Source organism: Lingula anatina, chromosome 1 (assembly GCF_051362555.1).
Source record: "Lingula anatina isolate TDL-2025a chromosome 1, LinAna3.0, whole genome shotgun sequence".
In the NCBI taxonomy this organism is placed as follows: domain Eukaryota; kingdom Metazoa; phylum Brachiopoda; class Lingulata; order Lingulida; family Lingulidae; genus Lingula; species Lingula anatina.
In genome coordinates this window covers 61,929,837-61,949,007 of record NC_141767.1, presented here as the reverse complement: position 1 = coordinate 61,949,007, position 19,171 = coordinate 61,929,837, and the positions used below count along the sequence as shown (strand labels likewise).

Below are 19,171 nucleotides of genomic sequence, written 5' to 3'. Positions count from 1 at the left end.
TATAGAAAGGTCTTGCACATTAAATTCTTTAGTTTTTGAAATACTCCACACAAAGGATTATTACAATATAATAAATAATAACGGTGAAAGCTGACAGTCTTGTCTATTGAATACTTTCTCTTCCTCAGAAAGAAGTTATTACAAAACGGTGAAATGGAGTGTAAAAATTTAGTCAACATGGCAATTCCAAATGAGAGCACTTCCGTGGGACGATAGAAATTGGTCATTCTTGATTGATGTGAAGAAGAGCAAGCACTTTCAATCCTGTATATCAATATTGTCAAGTTGGCATGAAAAAATGTGAACTAGTAACTGTTCAGGGATTTCATTTATTCCTACATCACATTAAAATAAAATGCTTTCTTTTTCTATACAAATGTATGATCCCGTTTTATAAAAACGTGGATTTTAAACATACTTTGAAGGTCTTTTGATACTCACACCATTTTTAAAGGTTACTTTACAAGAGAATGTCATAATTCAAGTCATCATGTCATTTAAGTTCCACTTCCCAGTTGAAAATGCATTTGAATTTCTGATTTTCGATTGACCTAATTTATAATATGGCCTTTTTAACGGCTGTTACAGTAACCTCAAACCATTATATTTCACAATGCAATGTCTTAATTAAAAATTATTACAAAAATTTTTATACAACAGAGTAAATCTAAATAACTGATAAGCTCGTCAATGTTTTCCAGTATGAATGAATGTATATAATAAAAGTGATTACCTGATATATGTTTTGAACACTTCTCCCTTTATAAGCAAGGTAAATAAAATGTGCAAATTTACAAGTTTCACATATCCATTAAATATAAAGTAATAAAATAAAATTTATGCTGATGGTGAACATACTTCATGCTTGTTTTAAAACTCCTCCCTATACTCGTTTCCAGGAAAGTTCCACTTATATCATGTTTAAAAACTAGAGGATCAGAGAGGCGATACCGCCTCCGAATATTGTACCACCAGCTGGAGCAAGCGCATTCTTATAGACCCCCACATACACAAAATAAGGGACACAGCCACCAGTTTTGTGCTTGACAAGCTGTAAAAATGCAATCAACAAGAATTTTTAAACTATTGCAAAAAATATATATGGTACAATCAAATTTAAGTTCTTCGTAAGATAGGTCAAGGGTCAATTTCAAGGTCACAGTAAATTGCCAGTATATGACTTCCTATTCAAGTTCAAGAGTAACTATGGACCTATCTCTGTCAAGTTTGAAGTTAAAAGAGAAAGAAATTAGCAGAGTTAACTTCATGATAAAAAGTAGGTCAAAGGTCAATTTCAAGGTCACACTTAGATTGCCAGTATAGGACTTCCTATTCAAATTCAATAGTAACTATGGACCTATCTCAGCAAATTTTGGAGATAAAAGGGAAGCAAAATTTGCAAAGTTCAGTTCATGGTGAAAAGTAGGTCAAAGGTCAATTTTAAGGTCACATATAGATTGCCAGTATATGACTTCCTATTCAAGTTCAATAGTAACTACGGACCTATCTCTGCCAGTTTTGGAGATAAAAGGAAAGCAAAATTTGCAAAATTCAGTTCATGGTGAAAAGTAGGTCAAAGGTCAATTTTAAGGTCACATTTAGATTGCCAGTATATGACTTCCTATTCAAGTTCAATACTAACTATGGACCTATCTCAGCAAATTTTGGAGATAAAAGGGAAGCAAAATTTGCAAAGTTCAGTTCATGGTGAAAAGTAGGTCAAAGGTCAATTTTAAGGTCACATATAGATTGCCAGTATATGACTTCCTATTCAAGTTCAATAGTAACTACGGACCTATCTCTGCCAGTTTTGGAGATAAAAGGAAAGCAAAATTTGCAAAGTTCAATTCATGGTGAAAAGTAGGTCAAAGGTCAATTTCAAGGTCACATTTAGATTGCCAGTATATGACTTTCTATTCAAGTTCAATAGTAACTACCGACCTATCTCAGCCAGTTTTGGAGATAAAAGGAAAGCAAAATTTGCAAAGTTCAATTCATGGTGAAAAGTAGGTCAAAGGTCAATTTTAAGGTCACATTTAGATTGCCAGTATATGACTTCCTATTCAAGTTCAATAGTAACTATGGACCTATCTCAGCAAGTTTTGGAGATAAAAGGAAAGCAAAATTTGCAAAGTTCAGTTCATGGTGAAAAGTAGGTCAAAGGTCAATTTTAAGGTCACATTTAGATTGCCAGTATATGACTTCCTATTCAAGTTCAATAGTAACTATGGACCTATCTCTGCCAGTTTTGGAGATAAAAGGGAAGCAAAATTTGCAAAGTTCAGTTTATGGTGAAAAGTAGGTCAAAGGTCAATTTTAAGGTCACATATAGATTGCCAGTATATGACTTCCTATTCAAGTTCAATAGTAACTACGGACCTACCTCTGCCAGTTTTGGAGATAAAAGGAAAGCAAAATTTGCAAAGTTCAATTCATGGTGAAAAGTAGGTCAAAGGTCAATTTCAAGGTCACATTTAGATTGCCAGTATATGACTTTCTATTCAAGTTCAATAGTAACTACCGACCTATCTCAGCCAGTTTTGGAGATAAAAGGAAAGCAAAATTTGCAAAGTTCAGTTCATGGTGAAAAGTAGGTCAAAGGTCAATTTTAAGGTCACATATAGATTGCCAGTATATGACTTCCTATTCAAGTTCAATAGTAACTACAGACCTATCTCTGCCAGTTTTGGAGATAAAAGGAAAGTAAAATTTGCAAAGTTCAATTCATGGTGAAAAGTAGGTCAAAGGTCAATTTCAAGGTCACATTTAGATTGCCAGTATATGACTTTCTATTCAAGTTCAATACTAACTATGGACCTATCTCAGCAAGTTTTGGAGATAAAAGGAAAGCAAAATTTGCAAAGTTCAGTTCATGGTGAAAAGTAGGTCAAAGGTCAATTTTAAGATCACATTTAGATTGCCAGTATATGACTTCCTATTCAAGTTCAATAGTAACTATGGACCTATCTCTGTCAGTTTTGGAGATAAAAGGGAAGCAAAATTTGCAAAGTTCAGTTCATGGTGAAAAGTAGGTCAAAGGTCAATTTCAAGGTCACAGTAAGATTGCCAGTATATGACTTCCTATTCAACTTCAATAGTAACTATGGACCTATCTCTGCCAGTTTTGGAGATATAAGGGACTAAATGTTATAATTTTGGAGTTACCATAATGTGCCTTAAATTTCGTACAGAAAAAATTAATTGAAATAAAGAAAATGTCATTTTGGTCAAAATTCTTGAAATAGGAGGTGCTCTGAAGTTTCAGAAGTTCAAATTTGATGAAATAATGTCATTTTTGAACACAAGTTGTCTGCTTTGCCAAGCCTTTTGTTTTATTTTTCCAGAGTTCAAAATTTATTATCCATTACCGTACTGCACATTTTGCTTTTACCACCAATATGTACTTTTTGATACAGCGTAACTCGAAAACCGTATGAAATACAAAAAAACCGAGACCACCTCCAGTGTTGGGCTTTACAAAATGCAAAAAAGAATGGGTCTCTAGCATTAACGGTTCCCGAATTAGAGACAGTTTTCAGTTTCGGTATCTTATGGCCGCTACTCCCGTGAAAATGCACCGATTGACCCCAAATTCATGGAGATGAAAGATGACCTGAAGGGTAACACTTTCCAATAATATTATTGGTTAAGTCTGTGTAGTGTCTGAATAACAGGGCAAAAAAAATTTTTTTCGTAAAAAATTTCATTTTTTTGAAAATTTTGGCCCATTTGACCTTGAAGTAAAGGTCAAAGGTCAAATCCAAGGGTATATTTGAAATCTACACATATGACTTTTGCAAAGCCGTCTATAGAAATTTTTCCCATAACTCCTTCCGTAGGGTAGATAATTAGCATTTAATTTTGCCATTTTTAGACAAGGGTGCATTGTAATGAGTGCCACACCCAGACCCCAATACCGACAAAGCCCAAATTTTACGTGGAACGAGTTGAGATTATAGGTGACCTAAATCCATGAGATGGGTACGGGGGCCCTTACCGTCTAGGAGGAGAAGCGGTAACGGTAGCCGTCCGGCGGAGCCGGCGGAGCTGGCGGAGCCGGCGGAACGATCCGGACGGGACCGAAACCATATGTACCGCCAGCGCTAACGCTGGTGGTACAATAAGGTAGATGGGTACATTAATATTGCAATAAAAGAAAAAAAAATCCTATGATACATATTCTTATCTAGATAAAGGACCATAAAATATATACTATTCAAGCAAAAATGTCCTTTTATGTTGTTTTCTTCACCAAGTTCTTCTGCTTTTAAACTGCTCCTGTTAATTGCCAATTAAACTGCTTTGTAAATTTATGTAAAATAGTGATCAGTGTGCAGAGTACCTCTGTAACTAAATTGGATATCATGAAAATTGGCACAGTTGACAACAACATGTAACCAGTGTTTGCTTTAAAATGTTCTGTTAATGAGAGCCAAGTCCCTAATTTGCATGCTCAGACATGCTGAAACTGTCGGTCAGATCGGTCATGACCAGGAAAATTTGTCTGGACCGGTAAAACATGGGACTTGGTCGGTCCAAAGGACCGACAAAAGTTTTAAGAGCCGCAATTTTGAATTTACAGTCATCATTCGACATACTTCACTAATAAAATTATATAAAACCCAAAACATTTTTTCCCTTCCATTTCAAACCTATCACATTCACAAACAAAGTAAGCTACCCTAATTGTACTGGTAGTACGTGTCTCAAACGAATAGAGTGATTTTCAGTCTGACAAAAATCCATTCAGTCTGGCAAATTTTTCATTACTGCTGGTCCAAATGTCCGGCCATTCTGAAAAGTTTTCAGCATGTCTGCATGCTCCATCAAACTAACTCATTATTTTGCTCTTTACTGTTAAAATCAGAAATAAGCCTTTCAAAACCAATCCTTAGCAACAGATTGTAGTACTCATAATTTAATTGTGATTCATTAGATGTTAAAACTGTTGATAGCAGCTAAGGTGAGGGAGATCTGCTTGAATTAGAAAACAATTTTTACCACAAGAACTCTGCTGTGACAGCATCAGCCCCAATTAGCAAATTCAACCTGATGTATTTTTGATCTCATAACATAACAAAGTTTATTTCTGCATTATCTAAAGTGGATGAGCAAATAGATCCTAACATTTATCTACTTTAACATGACCAATTTTTCTCTTTGTGTCAAGATGGAAATATTTGAATGAAACAATAAATATATAAAAATACAGCTACCAAGCTTTTTTAGGTTCACCAGCATTCCAATAACCAACACAATTTGATTAGGTGTAAAGCATCATGAATACACAATGCACAAACATCCAAGTTATCAACAAATGAAATGTTCAGTGTCACAATGCATGTTACTCAATACAATTTAATTGTGTCACACCTTTGAGTTAACTAGGACAATTGAAATTTGTGCAATATCATGATTTATGAAATATGTTTGATATAATATGGTAATAAAGTCAGAATCTATATAAATTACATGCTTGGACTTTTTATTTGACTAGAGAGGTAGGCTTCATAATAAAAACATTCTATTTATTTTACAAGGTTCACATTAAGGGAGACAAATTAAAAGAAATTGAGTGATACATCATTTTAAACACTGGGGTCAGATTTTTCTTCTTACAAAGATAATTTGGTGTCCAAAACCAGAAACATGGTAATCTAGCTAATTCTGTGAACATAGATGCGTTTATAATTCATCTCATATACATACACCATAAAATAAAAATCAGAGTGTGTGATGTTCACAAGTTCAAATCCTAATTGTACCAATTTCTGTTCCACATCTCTGTGTTAACTCCAAACATCAGCAGAATAGCGCCCCTTTGTGTGGAGTTTCTTCACATAATCCTCGGCCTGTGAACGAGGTATCTTCCCCAACTCCTCCACTATATCAGTCATGCAACTATGGACATCTTTGGCCATGTTTCTAGCATCACTGAAAGGTAGAAACAGAACTACTTCAGTGACTTTCTTATTTTTCACTCCTTTTCAGACTTAACATGCATCTAAAAATGCCTATGAACAATTAATGTACATGAGATATTACAGAGCTGTTGGAATAATTTACTTTTTTTCTGCCAAAACCTTATAATCAGAATAAAAGCATCATATTTTGAATAAATATCCACAAATTGTACACTGGTGTATGTTACACAATGAAGGCAAATCAAAATACAAAAACTAATATTTAGAGTAAAATAGTGTAATAATCTATCAAAAGACAACCTACCCACAAACATAAATGTGTCCTCCAGCCTCCAAAAGTTCCCATATTTCTTCCTTCTGTTGTTTTATCAAGTGTTGGACGTAAATCTTGTGCTGCTGTTCTCTGGAGAAAGCTACATGAAGATGACTCAATGAACCATCCATGCAGTAGCTCTGCAGTTCCTCCTCGTACAAGTAATCCTCAGCCTTTTTACGACAGCCAAAGAAAAGCACCGTAGGTCCAATTTCTTTGCCTAAAATAGAATGATAAAATGAAGTAAATGTAATAAAAGAACTGGGGTAATGAAATAAGGATTTTGAATAGGGATGAAGTCAGTACAGCATAAGTAAAAAGCTAGCGTTTGGTGAAATATGCTAAGTCCCAATAAGTTTGCCTATAGATTATTTTGAACTTATTTTAATATCACATATTGAACCCTTTTTGTCTTCCATCTGTATTAGAAATTATATCTTTAAACTAAAATTTGTTACCAATTTGTGCCAGATCATTGCTAATCTTTACAACTTTAACTGAAACAAAGATTTCTACTGATGCAAGATCTGAGAAGTACTGTGCCAAAGATAAATTATCATGACAGTAATGATATACTTGCCATGTACTCAACACTTTGGCTCACTTTGTCATAGGCACAGAGCAAAGAGAGAGAAAATGAAGTGAGGTGCAATTCTCATGTTTATTGAGCAGCAACATGACCGATTTCAACAAAAATTGGCAAGCAAACAAACGTAGCTTTATACATTACCTTCCTTCTTCAAAAAGTGCCTCTCCTGGATAAAGCCTCTGAATGGAGCCAGACCTGTTCCTGGGCCTATCATGATGACAGGGGTGGAGGCCTTGAAAGGCAGGCGGAATTGAGACTTGCGGACAAATATGGGAACTGTGGGTTTAATGCCATTGGTTGGGTGTTTTAATGCCAGCCAGTTGGTGGCCACCCCCTTGACTGGCCTCCCAGTTCTTGTCTGGTAGTCAACCAAAACTGCTGTGATGTGAATACTGGATGGGTAAAGCTGAAACATTTTTCATAGTCTATCTATACCTATACATTAAACTACATATTTTCTAATCATTTAAAACATTCCACACAAGTTCATTTTCTAGAATGTCTTTGTTTAAACAGCCTGGCAGAATTCAATTCCCAACCCTGCAATCAAACATTTTTCACCTATGGTATATAATAGCTTTATGGTGCCAGTCAATGACAAACCTATATTATGATACTTATCACCAACCTTATAATGTGAAAATTTCAACATGTACACAGTCACTTCAGAGGACAAAAGTTTCACATGTGATGATAAAGAGTAATTTACCTTTGGAGATGATGATATGGAATAGTATCTGGCTTGTAACCTTGGTAATAGTTCACACAGGTAATCTATGGGTGGTTTCAGTGATGGGAGGTCTGTTAAAACTGTGAGAATGTCCCTGTGATCCTTAGCAACCCATTCAATATATAAGTTCTGAAAATGTTTTTAAAAGATTCAGTATATTCAATAGCAGTTGTGCGCTATCTGGTGGGGAAACACATTTTCTGTAGCAAAACAACTGTTCAATAACTCTCTCCTCAAAAATAAATAAATTAATTAATTAATGAAAATAAATAGTATAACTATATGTAATATAAAACTAAATGCTTCATTACTTTTATGTGAATTACTCATATTAGGCATTTCATCCCTTGAATTCTGCATCCTTAAAAAATATATGCCTGTTCATTTAATTTAAAAACAAGGGTTTCTGTATTTTCTTTACATATAATTACCTTGCCCTCTTCACTTGCACACGCCAATTTCTGTAGGAATTCTTTGTCCTTGGGGTCCTCAGCATAATCTGACAACTCCTTGAGAATGTGTGTTCTTGGAGGACTAACAATGTCCAGGTAATGAAGTAGAGCTGTTCTGTAAGTTGTTGGGCAGGGGAACGGATGCTTCTTACTTGCTTCCTCTGTAGAAATGTTTCAAAAAAGAAGTTTTTGTCAAGGATAGGTAAATGCAAATCAAAATAAATAAATGAAGTATTCAGAAACACCATTCTCCCACCTCAAGTTATGATTATCTTTATCATGTAACATGCATTCTCAAGTACAATCTATCTTGTAGCGGAGACCCAGCAATATTTTTCAGATCATTATATTTTGCATACAATTTCAACTGTTTCAACCTTATTGTAGATATTAAAACAGATTCCATATAAGTAATTGGATCCTGCATACAAATTCTTACCATCCACATTGTTTAGGGACATGACTTGGTCCAGGTCCACCCCCAGTCTTGTGCCCAGGGCCTCAACCAGCTGAGGGTCATTGGTGGGAAATACTGCTACATGGTCACCAGCTTCATATCTTGAAATATTGATCGCAACATTTAAGACTACCGTAACAGCAGTTACAATGAAGACTCATTACAGAGTGTTACAAGGAGTAATTATAATTTCTGCAGCAATAAAAATCATATCATCCTTACTGTAGTTAAATAAGTGCTTTTACACAGTGCTAGCACTGCCTTCTTGAAAATGAAAAAAAGGACTAACCAGAAAAACAAACAAGGTTGACATATGAAATGCCTCCAACTTATTTACAATGTAGTCTTATGTGTACAAGGTTTGGGAAACAATGAAATTCTTACCTAATTCTTGAGCCTGTGATATCAAGTTCTATGTGCATACATGATCTGTCTCCTCCCTTGTGTAGCTCCCTGTTTACTATCACTGGGGCTAAGAATGGATTCTTAGAGTCGTAGGGCCTATAATCAAACAGAAAAAAATGGAGTCTAGATGAATTTGATTGCCCATTTGCAATCTGAACACAAAGAATCTATATGCTTAAGTATGCAACCTCATCATACTGAAAAAATACGCTCACTAAATTTTCAAATGTTTTATTTCAAATAAAAATATGTCTTACGGTTTTTGATTTCTGAAAGACCCAAGCCTAGCAGGTTCACCACTAAATATCTTCTCCTTGGGTGTGTCTTCATGTATCTCTACAGCAAATTGCCTCATGCTAATAGGAAAATAGATGAAATATGGAAAAAATTACATAATATTATAGGTTCCAATTAAATTAATGAAGTTAAATATCACAATTCAACATTAAAATGGTCTTGAAATCCTTTATAAAACAAAAGACAATTAACATGTAGAAAGTTCAACTTATTACATGAACAGATACCTACAGTTAAATATTTTCAACTTAATGTACCTCAGGTAAATTATTTTTAACTTACTGTATAAAATTAAAACAAATTAAATACAGCCATCTTACTTTACATCCTCTCCTGTTGCTTCCACACCAAAGTGTTCACAAACAGCAGGCCAAAATTTCTCCCTCCAGGTCACAAAATCTTCCTCAATGCTAAAATTCATAATACACAATCTATACATGCTGACTTCTGAACATTTCAACTCAACAACATACCTCTTATTCAGTTATTAGTAATTGTCAAATGAAAAATGTGCATGAGAGAAACAAGCTTTTTTCTTTGAACACTTGTTATATAGCAAAGCTTCTCAGATAAAACCAGGCTGAGAAAGAAATTTCCATTAAAAAAGAGGTATCAGATAACGGCTATCTAGTGTACATACTTGGCATCATCATCTCCCAAGCCCACTTCATATATTCTTGTTGCCCCAAGTTCTTCCAGTCTCTTGTCCACATATTTTCCCATGGCATTATAATGCTCATAGGTTTTATTGCCAAGACTGAATACCTATTTAATCCAGAAAGAAAACATGAATTTCTTTGTTAAGCATTATCATAACTGGATGAAAGAATAATATTCAAAAAACGTACTGGTAACTAAATTAACATGTTTGAAAGGAATATCAAAGCACTTTGTAATATGTAGTTTTTTGTTTCATACAAAACACCGAGTTAGCACTGGAACAAGGGCTTTTACTGATATACTGGCAAGTGAAAATGGCTTAAATAACAGTGTTTGTAAAAGTACTTGTCAGAGTAGGGTTGGGTGAGCTAGCTGGAGAATGCTAAATCTTTCCCAAGTTTCAAGCTGTTTTAACAGAAAAATATAATACCCTTCTCTTTCAAATAGGGTATCAATTAAGGGTTTCTCTTGTATATTTCTCTAAATATCTTTACTTACAGCATATCTGACCCCAGACAAGTCAGCATCACCATTTTGTAGCCAATCATAAAACTCTTGTGCATTATCTGTGGGATCTCCCTCACCATATGTAGCCATACAAAATATTGCTAGGGAATTCTCAATTTCAGCCAACTGTGGAAGCTCTTCCTGTTAAGAAGAGAATCAAGCCAGTAATAAAAATTAAAATGCTATCAAAATAGGGACAGAAAAAAAGTATGTATTTCTATTTACCACAGTACTTTGAAATCACAAAATTATAAAAAGAAATCTTACCATGTCACATTCCTCAGGATCAGCTGTAATCCCTTTCATGCCATAGCGACTAGCATCCTTGGACAAGCGACCAGCAAACTCCTCTGCTGTGCCAGTCTGGGACCCATAAAACACAATCACATTCTTCCCCTAGAATAATAGACCACCACATATATTCCCAATTTAAATATTTTTAAATATTATTTAAAGATTTTTTTTTCATTTTTTCTTTTCTGGCTGAAATGTCATTTTCAAGTAATCTTAATGGCACAGTATGAACTATTTAGGAAACAATTTCTTTTTAGAGCTTGAAAAGGTCACCAAATAGAGTCAAACCTATGTGGCAAATGCTTAATGACTCCCTGGAAGTGTGAATGACAAATATGCCACTGCAAGCATTAGCAATGTACCTGGAATCAATATAATTATAAAACTGATAATCACCTCAATCAAAGGTGTTTGATGCTAATTAACAATTAATTCAAACTTATGAAAGGCTCATGTGTTTTGCATATACTTACTCCATGCTTCATCTTATTTACAAAATTTGTGTCATCAGCTCTGACAGTTGAAGGCCTGTAAAATATTGAAAAAAAATTAATTTTTGTGCCTGAATATATATATGCAAAAATCCTTATCTACCCTATCAAAGGTTTCTATTGACTTAATTACTAGTAAACAAACACTTCATAATCCAATTATAACCAAAAGGGGAATATAATCGATAAAGTAGATTTCAAATGCACAACTAAAAGGAAGATAACAAAAAAATATGGCAAAGTAAATATTCTAATGATTGTGCCATATAAATATAGACGAATAAATATAAAGACTGTACAGTGTTTGAAATATTAGAGTACAAGATGTCAGATCTTTATCTGGTTAAAATTAATTACCACATTGCTACGTGTAAACCAAATTGTACATAACTTCATTTACAGGACACAAGTTCTTGAATGATGTCATTATATTTTATACATCTGACAAGGCAACACCAGTATAGCTGATGTCATTCGACACACTATTAACTGATATAGCAATTAACACCTTCCTGCTGATGTCATTGGCATATCCTATTTATGCAGGTGTCCATGGAACTAGATAACACATGCTCTCCTTGTTTAAAAAAGATGAACTGGAATTTTTAACTTTTTTCATGCACCTGCATTTCCATTAAAGAGACATGCATTACATGAAATGAACACTATAACTTTGTGTGTGAAGGAATAAACATGATTTTATTAAACAAAATATCTTGTATAATAGAAATCCATGGGTGACAATATCAAGACACCAACAAATAACTTACAGCACTGTTAACTTCTTAATGGTTGGAGGCTCCTCTTTCTTGCCCCGGAGAAAGAACCAGTATACCAAGCCCATGGCAATGACTCCTAGAATAGCTATATCCAACATTCCCAGTAATGGCTCTGAGGCTTCCGTAACTGCTTCTGTACTTGCTTCTAGTGTTATAGTCACAAGCACCATGTTTGTTTTAGTGTACTGTTTGAATAAATAAAATAGGTGTCTGAAAAAAAGAAAAGCATTTAAATGAATATTAATTATGCTTAACCATTTCCTTCAAAAAAGTATATTATAATACTGGGGTAGCGCTAGCAATTTTTTTCGCTTAGCCAAATCACCACTATTTTGTCAATTCGTTATCAAAATGGTGATCATTTGACTATAACAAGTCAAATCAAGCCCTTTTTCTTTAGCCAATTTAAGTAAGTTTTAGCATTTGGCTAAATTGGCGAGTGTTAGCGCTACCCCAGTAAAATGATAACCACATTGACAGAGAAAACAGTTTTAAAAGTTGAAAATAAAAGTTACCTTTAATAGTAAGTTAAATAAAAGTTAACCAATATGAAACCTAAACTTTAAGTGTAACAAGATAACTGCACCAAAATGTTTAATTTGAAAAAAAAAAAAAAAAAACACAATATATCAGGTCTATAAGTACATTGATATCTAAATATGATATTACTTCATGATGACATGTCCCAGTAGACCTACCCAGAATTAAACTGACCCAGACTTTGTATGAATAACCATATGTATATTATCTTATCTCATGAGGTTGAGGTTGTATCTACATGTATGCGACATAGTGAATATTTAAAAAGCTGACTTCATACTTTATCCACGTCAATCAATTATTCCCTGTACATAAACATTTCATGTCAAAAACTCAGTTATCACTATCATAAAATTGAAGCATGCCTGAACTAAAACTATTGGTTCTTATACTGGGCAGACCCAGAGTTTGTGCCCATAAGAAAATTCTAAGCTTTTTTTTTTCTGGTTAAGATACGACTGCTCAAATTCCATAACAGACACAATGAAACCAACTTAGTGATGTTTGTATGCAGTTTAAAAAGCATTAAATGAGGGCCATAGGCTGAGAAAAATGCCTTAGAGGAGGGGTAGGGTTAATATGATTAAGAAGTAACCAAAAGCTTTCAGACAATTCTTTTGTGAAAGAATTTAGAACATTTAATTTGTACTACAAGCAAATCTCCCCGGAATAGATCTATCTATCTTGACCAACTGGTACTTGGTCAGGATCATGTATGCCCACATTTTTTGTGCCAAGGTCGGAGTCCATGTAAAAAGGTTATACATTACACATCTATTATTTTGAGACGGTTATCGGGAGACAACCTTACATTTATAAATACATGAAGTAGATCAAATATTTTGTCATGCAACCATCACCGAATCTTACTTACAAAAGCTTGTTTCACGGAGGAAAGTGACCATGGAAAAGGGGTCAGTTTATTCGACCTAGTTTTTGGCACTGCGCTGAATCACGAAAATCCAAACGTGATCAGTTTGAGTACGCACGTACCTTTAGTGCTTTACATAAAGCCAGCCACAATGTATGGCCTGCTATTTAACCCACCTGTTTCACCGCTCTCAATCAACGCTTCTGACACGTTTCCCGGTTTTACTACCCATACGTCTAACCGGTGTCACCTAAATTGACCGCACTGATAAAATTATGACTGACGTTTTATAAGAGGGTCTTACACCAGATTAACAGTTCTCGTGAATTTACGTTTGGTGACCTTTGACCTTTCAAAATAAATTTCTTGTAAATTCTCTCAGATTAAATTCAACATTTGTGTTGGAATTAATGAATATTTCTTAGGTGTATTTGGAAATAGAGGGTATCTTAGTTGATCGATACCTTAATATGATTAATTTTCAAGATATAGGTACATCAAGTCTCGCTTCTTCCGAGATTGCCGCCAGGCGACACTGTTGATCAAGAGTGCAAGATGGCTGCTGTCAAAGCGTTGAATCCCAAAGCCGAAGTTGCCAGGGCTGCACAAGCTTTAGCGCTTAATATAGGCGCAGCTCGTGGTCTCCAGGATGTTCTTAAAAGTAATCTTGGTCCAAAGGGAACGATGAAAATGTAAGTCGAGACACTTTTATGTTAGGTATTGTCTGTAGGAAAAATGGGTATGAGAAGCACATGTTCGTTCCTTTTTCTATTCCGCGTACAAATTCTAGCAACTTCTGTATTGGATCAGTATCTAAAAGCTCTGTTTTTTTTCGTGCCATTTTCATGTGTTTCGTTTTTAATCATTATGTCTATCGAAATTAAAACTGATATATTTATCAGTTCATGGAATGTTTAGATGTCGAGCAGGGTGCAAATACACTTCGAGAATAGTTGATTTTTTTTGGTTTTTCGTTCTCAGTGCTAGCTTTAACAGTGTGATAATTATGCATATACTTTTATATATGTATGGTTATCTGATTTTGGTATTTTTATTGTCAGGTTGGTGTCTGGTTCTGGAGACATAAAAATGACCAAAGATGGAAATGTGCTGCTTCATGAAATGGTATGTTAAATAATGCCAAGTCAATTTATCAAATAGTTACTGTTTTTGATATGAGTCATCTTTGCAGCATCATTTTCATTATGAAACAAATGTAATGCTGGCAATTTTTTATGATAATATTAAATAATTTAAGTGACCATTTTCAAAAATTTGCATGATATATTTATGTCTCGACTCTCATATATGTTATTTATCAGCAAATCCAGCATCCCACAGCATCTCTGATTGCACGTGTAGCCACAGCTCAAGATGACATCACTGGTGATGGCACTACATCAAATGTCCTCATTATTGGAGAACTACTAAAACAAGCTGATGTGTACATATCAGAGGTATGTTATCATAAATTATAGCTCCAGGTGTTTGGTTGTGTTATTTATCTAGGTCTCTGCTCTAGCAGCTTTTAACTTGCCAATATCAGAGTATTGTCAGTTGCAGTTTTGTCAGTTGGCTTTTCAGTATTGATTGAGAACTGGTGTGAGCTTGGCTGAATTAAAAAAAAATAATAATAATTCACTTCCATTGTAATTTTTTACTATTTAGAATTTGTATTAGATGATGTGATTTACATGTAGCATGTCAGAAAAATGTTGAAAAGAACTTGACAAATTGCTGTGCTATGTTTCAGGGTCTTCACCCAAGACTAGTGACAGAAGGGTTTGAGCTAGCCAAGACCAAAGCATTAGAGGTAAAGGTTTTTTCAGTTATTACTCATTTACCTCTTTTGACAGCCCGCTTCTAGTGGAGATGGTTGGACCTTATAAATTGCATCTCAGTAGGTGATTTATGACTAGTTTTCCATTATTTCTATGAAATATTGGTACTTGGAATAGTTCTCATATGTAAGCACAGATTTTTACAGGGAGTTTTGGTGAATGTGAATGCATTTTTTTAACTTGCAAAATTTAGGTAAACTGTAACATAAAGCTTGTTTTTGTCCATTTGTTTTAGGTATTGGAGTCTATAAAAGTAGCTAAGACCATGGACAGAGATATGTTGATAAATGTTGCTAGAACATCCCTGAGGACCAAAGTGCATCCTGAGCTGGCTGATGTTTTAACAGAGGTAAATTTTGTTTCAAACTATTTAGCCTTTACAATATTTCTCAGTAACATTACTGTTTTCAGCTGCATTCATTAAGTCACGTGTGGATGTGCATTATTTTTATATATTGATACAAAAAAGTTGAAAATGCAACATAATTGAATTGGTTTTGATGTTGCAATGTTCACTTTTCAGCATGTTGTAGATGCAGTTTTAGCTATACAAAAGCCTGAAGAACCAATTGATTTGCACATGGTAGAAATCATGGAAATGATGCACAAAACTGATATGGACACCACGTAAGTACTTATTATATCTGAAAGGTGGTATAGAATATATTCCAAAAAGTGTTTCAGTAATTAAAAAAAAATGATATATTGTACACTGTACATGCTATTATTACTTTACAAAATCTCTTTCTGTTAAGTTACAGCATGATTTAGATTTTCAAAGTTCACTCTCAGTCTCTGAAAGCTCTTGTTCACTTTTTTAATGATAACAAAAAGACTCTATGAAATATTAATGAACTTGTTTGTTACTTTTGTCAACTTTTTTTTCAGACTTGTAAGAGGAATTGTAATGGATCATGGTGCCCGTCATCCTGACATGAAGAAGAGAATAGAAAATGCCTACATCCTCACCTGTAATGTGTCATTAGAATATGAGAAAAGGTAAAGTGTAAACAGTTTTTTTTTTCATACTCATTGTTGCATTACAGATCGTGTGTTGGAGGATATGAATTTGTGTTGGAAGATATTGGAAAAAAGTCTGGAAGAACAGGAAAATATTAGTTAATATTTTGAGACAGGGCTTAGCCTGAGATGAATGCCATTTTTTTCATCCTTAACATTATTTTTAAACTGCTTATTAATAGATTTTTTACAAAAAATTTTCATTGTAATAATTACAGTGAAGTAAATTCTGGGTTCTTCTACAAGAGTGCTGCAGAGAGGGAAAAGCTTGTGCAGGCAGAGAGAGAATTTACTGATATTAAGGTTGCCAAGATTATTGAGTTCAAGAAGAAAATGTGTGATGGCACAGACAAAAATTTTATAATCATAAACCAAAAGGTATGTAATAATATAAATTTAATAAACATTTTCCTGAAAATTTCATTGTCATCAGCAAGAACATATTTATTTTTAGATTAAAACCTCAAATCAAATTATGGTTGTTTACAATCAAGCTTTTGGTGTGGATGTTTATTTTTTAATACCTTGTTCTATTTAAATGTATTAAAGGGTAAATAATATAGGATTGTGTATTTTTAATTGACCCTTTGTTTTGTTTACAATAATTTTAGGGTATTGATCCTATGTCTTTGGACATGCTGGCCAAGGAAGGAATTGTTGCCTTGAGAAGAGCCAAGAGGAGAAACATGGAACGGTTGACCTTAGCCTGTGGTGGCATGGCCATGAACTCCCTAGAGGATTTGACCCCAGATTGCTTGGGATATGCTGGCCTTGCATATGAGCACACACTAGTGAGCTTTTTTTTCTTTTTCAGATCAGTATTGTTTTCTCAGAAAATGATTTTATGAGGTTTGGAACATTTTGATTTGACAAATGGAAGTAATTTTATAATTTACTATAACGCTGTATTACAAACTGATTGCTTCTGTGAATGTAAGATCAATATTGCAATGTCTGAAATAATTCTTTCACATTAAATATTTCTTTTTTGTCTGATCAGGGTGAAGAGAAGTTCTTTTTCATTGAGGAATGCAAGAACCCCCGCTCAGTGACTGTTGTGATCAAGGGACCAAACCGTCACACTGTGGCTCAGATCAAGGATGCCATTCATGATGGCTTGAGAGCTGTGAAGAATGCTGTGGAAGATGGTAAGTTTTAGACATTTACTTTTTTTTTTTCAGATTTCTACCAGTACAATTTAGCCATAATCACTTTTTTATTTGTATGTCGAGCATTATGCTACAGGTTAAATAAAATGAGAAGCAAGATTGTGCTGTCGGGGGGAGCACAGCAAAAAATTTCAGTATTAATGAATTTGGTTGTGTTCGACATTTATCTTTAGAAAATTTTCAGTAGGTTAAACTATGAGATAAAAATTATAGGGAGGAGCACTAAACTCGAATGTAATGATAAAGTAAATATTTTTCTTTTCAATTTCAGGTTCAGTTGTCCCTGGAGCTGGTGCCTTTGAGATTGCAGCACATGCAGAGCTGTTCAAATACAAGGAGACAGTCAAAGGGCGTGCCAGGCTGGGTATCGCTGCATATGCCGAAGCCTTATTGGTAATACCCAAAACTCTAGCCAGAAATTCTGGTCTGGATGCACAGGAGACTATTGTGAAGCTACAGGAGGAGTATGCATCAGCTGGACAGCCTGTGGGCATTGATTTAGCCACAGGTAATACATATATATAGTTGGACCTGTATTTTTAGGGTAACTGGCTGGGTGGGTGGGTTGAAGGGTGAGGGCTGGGGTTACAACAAGATATATGGCCTAGTATAAATGTGGGGCAGTCATAAGACATAAATACCAGAGAGAATTTAGCTTTGCATTAGCTTAACACAAATTAAAACTTTTTTAAGTGTCTGTGTTTATGACAAACCAAATATGAATATATATATTTGAAGTAATGTCATTCTAGATGAACAGTGAATCTTGCTGTGTTTTTACAACAGTTTCTAATTTCAGGTGAATGCCTATTACCTATGGATGCAGGTATTGTAGACAACTACAGAGTGAAGAGGCAACTGTTACACTCCTGGTATGTATACACTTGTGTTAATTTGTGCACATTTTTTTTTGTAAGCAAGACAGATTTTCTTTACTGTGTACAAGGGAATGTTTTTCTTTCACCATGTATATTGCAAATTTTGATGGAAATTGCTGCAGAATAAAAATTCGAATTAAGAATTTTTTTTTCATTCCAGCACTGTGATAGCCTCTAATTTATTGCTGGTGGATGAAATCATGAGAGCTGGAATGACATCTCTCAAAGGCTGATGAAACCCAATGTTTCTGGGACTGTTGTATTAGATAGAGAGTGCAGTGTTTTGTGACTCAGATGTACAGAAAACAACAGGAACTGTATGAAAATAGTTTTACATAATCGAAACATCATGCCAATAACAAATTAAGGGGACTGCCAGGGAAAAGTTGAAAGATGTGACACCTATTGTCATCATTATGACAGTTTGAAGTTAAATGATTTAGTCCGAAACTACCATTATCCACCCCTAGAATAAATGATTTTCTTCAAGATGTGTGCAACAAATTGGAACGGCTAAATACTTTAGTGAGAATGCAGAGAATAGTTGATGGATACCAGCATACAGCACAGATTGTAGTGACTGAGAACAAGGTTTAAAATACCTTTTTTGTGAGTTGTGCCTCAAGGATAGATGTTAATGGTCTTCCATCAAATTGAAGACTTTTCTGTGAAGGAAAGGTCAGGTATCTACCAGTTCCATATTAAAATGTTGCCTCTCTGATGTCCATTTTTCGTTTCTACACCATGTATTTCTACCATCAATGTAATAAAATACTTTGTTTTACTCTCTTAGTATTTTTATGTTTCTGTGGACCCACTTGGAAGTTTTTTGATAAATCACAAGTATGGAATAACATGCATGGCTTTTGATTTTAAGCAAAGTACATTTGTACCTGTAAGAAAAAGATCTAGAAAGGTCCATCGTATTTTTAAATTGACTGGATTTCGAGGGGG

At 34.5% G+C, this 19,171-nt stretch overlaps 2 protein-coding genes across 3 annotated transcripts; one reads left to right on the top strand and one right to left on the bottom strand.

Moving 5' to 3' along the window:
* Positions 1-313: 313 nt before the first annotated feature.
* LOC106154571 (NADPH--cytochrome P450 reductase) lies at positions 314-13,672 on the bottom strand. 2 transcript variants are annotated; one of them, XM_013528966.2, is made up of 15 exons: positions 13,486-13,672; positions 11,890-12,108; positions 11,102-11,156; positions 10,602-10,730; positions 10,326-10,475; positions 9,808-9,932; positions 9,488-9,577; positions 9,128-9,226; positions 8,850-8,966; positions 8,448-8,566; positions 7,988-8,169; positions 7,536-7,685; positions 6,968-7,232; positions 6,229-6,457; positions 314-5,934 (listed from the first exon to the last, which is right to left on the bottom strand). In XM_013528966.2, the coding sequence occupies exons 2-15, from the start codon at positions 12,066-12,068 to the stop codon at positions 5,790-5,792; spliced, it is 2,034 nt and encodes a 677-aa protein (XP_013384420.1). In that variant the 5' UTR covers positions 12,069-12,108; positions 13,486-13,672; the 3' UTR covers positions 314-5,789. The 2 variants fall into 2 exon arrangements, with proteins under 2 accessions (XP_013384420.1, XP_013384427.1); XM_013528973.2 differs by lacking the exon at positions 13,486-13,672 and adding an exon at positions 13,313-13,331.
* Positions 13,673-13,814: 142 nt separating this feature from the next.
* Positions 13,815-19,001, top strand: LOC106154587 (T-complex protein 1 subunit zeta). Its single transcript, XM_013528985.2, has 13 exons — positions 13,815-14,001; positions 14,371-14,434; positions 14,632-14,766; positions 15,063-15,122; positions 15,386-15,499; positions 15,674-15,777; positions 16,039-16,149; positions 16,389-16,548; positions 16,782-16,961; positions 17,171-17,318; positions 17,611-17,847; positions 18,139-18,211; positions 18,378-19,001. The coding sequence occupies exons 1-13, from the start codon at positions 13,865-13,867 to the stop codon at positions 18,448-18,450; spliced, it is 1,596 nt and encodes a 531-aa protein (XP_013384439.1). The 5' UTR covers positions 13,815-13,864; the 3' UTR covers positions 18,451-19,001.
* Positions 19,002-19,171: the final 170 nt, after the last annotated feature.

Coding starts and splice junctions, on each gene's coding strand:
- LOC106154571 (XM_013528966.2), bottom strand. CDS start 12,068: ATGGTGCTTGTGACTATAACACTAGAAGCAAGTACAGAAGCAGTTACG. Junction 9,578..9,807: donor TTGGGAGATGATGATGCCAA/GTATGTACACTA, acceptor TATGAATTTTAG/CATTGAGGAAGATTTTGTGA. Junction 8,170..8,447: donor GTCCCTAAACAATGTGGATG/GTAAGAATTTGT, acceptor ACATTTCTACAG/AGGAAGCAAGTAAGAAGCAT.
- LOC106154587 (XM_013528985.2), top strand. CDS start 13,865: ATGGCTGCTGTCAAAGCGTTGAATCCCAAAGCCGAAGTTGCCAGGGCT. Junction 15,500..15,673: donor TGGCTGATGTTTTAACAGAG/GTAAATTTTGTT, acceptor TTCACTTTTCAG/CATGTTGTAGATGCAGTTTT. Junction 18,212..18,377: donor AGGCAACTGTTACACTCCTG/GTATGTATACAC, acceptor TTTTCATTCCAG/CACTGTGATAGCCTCTAATT.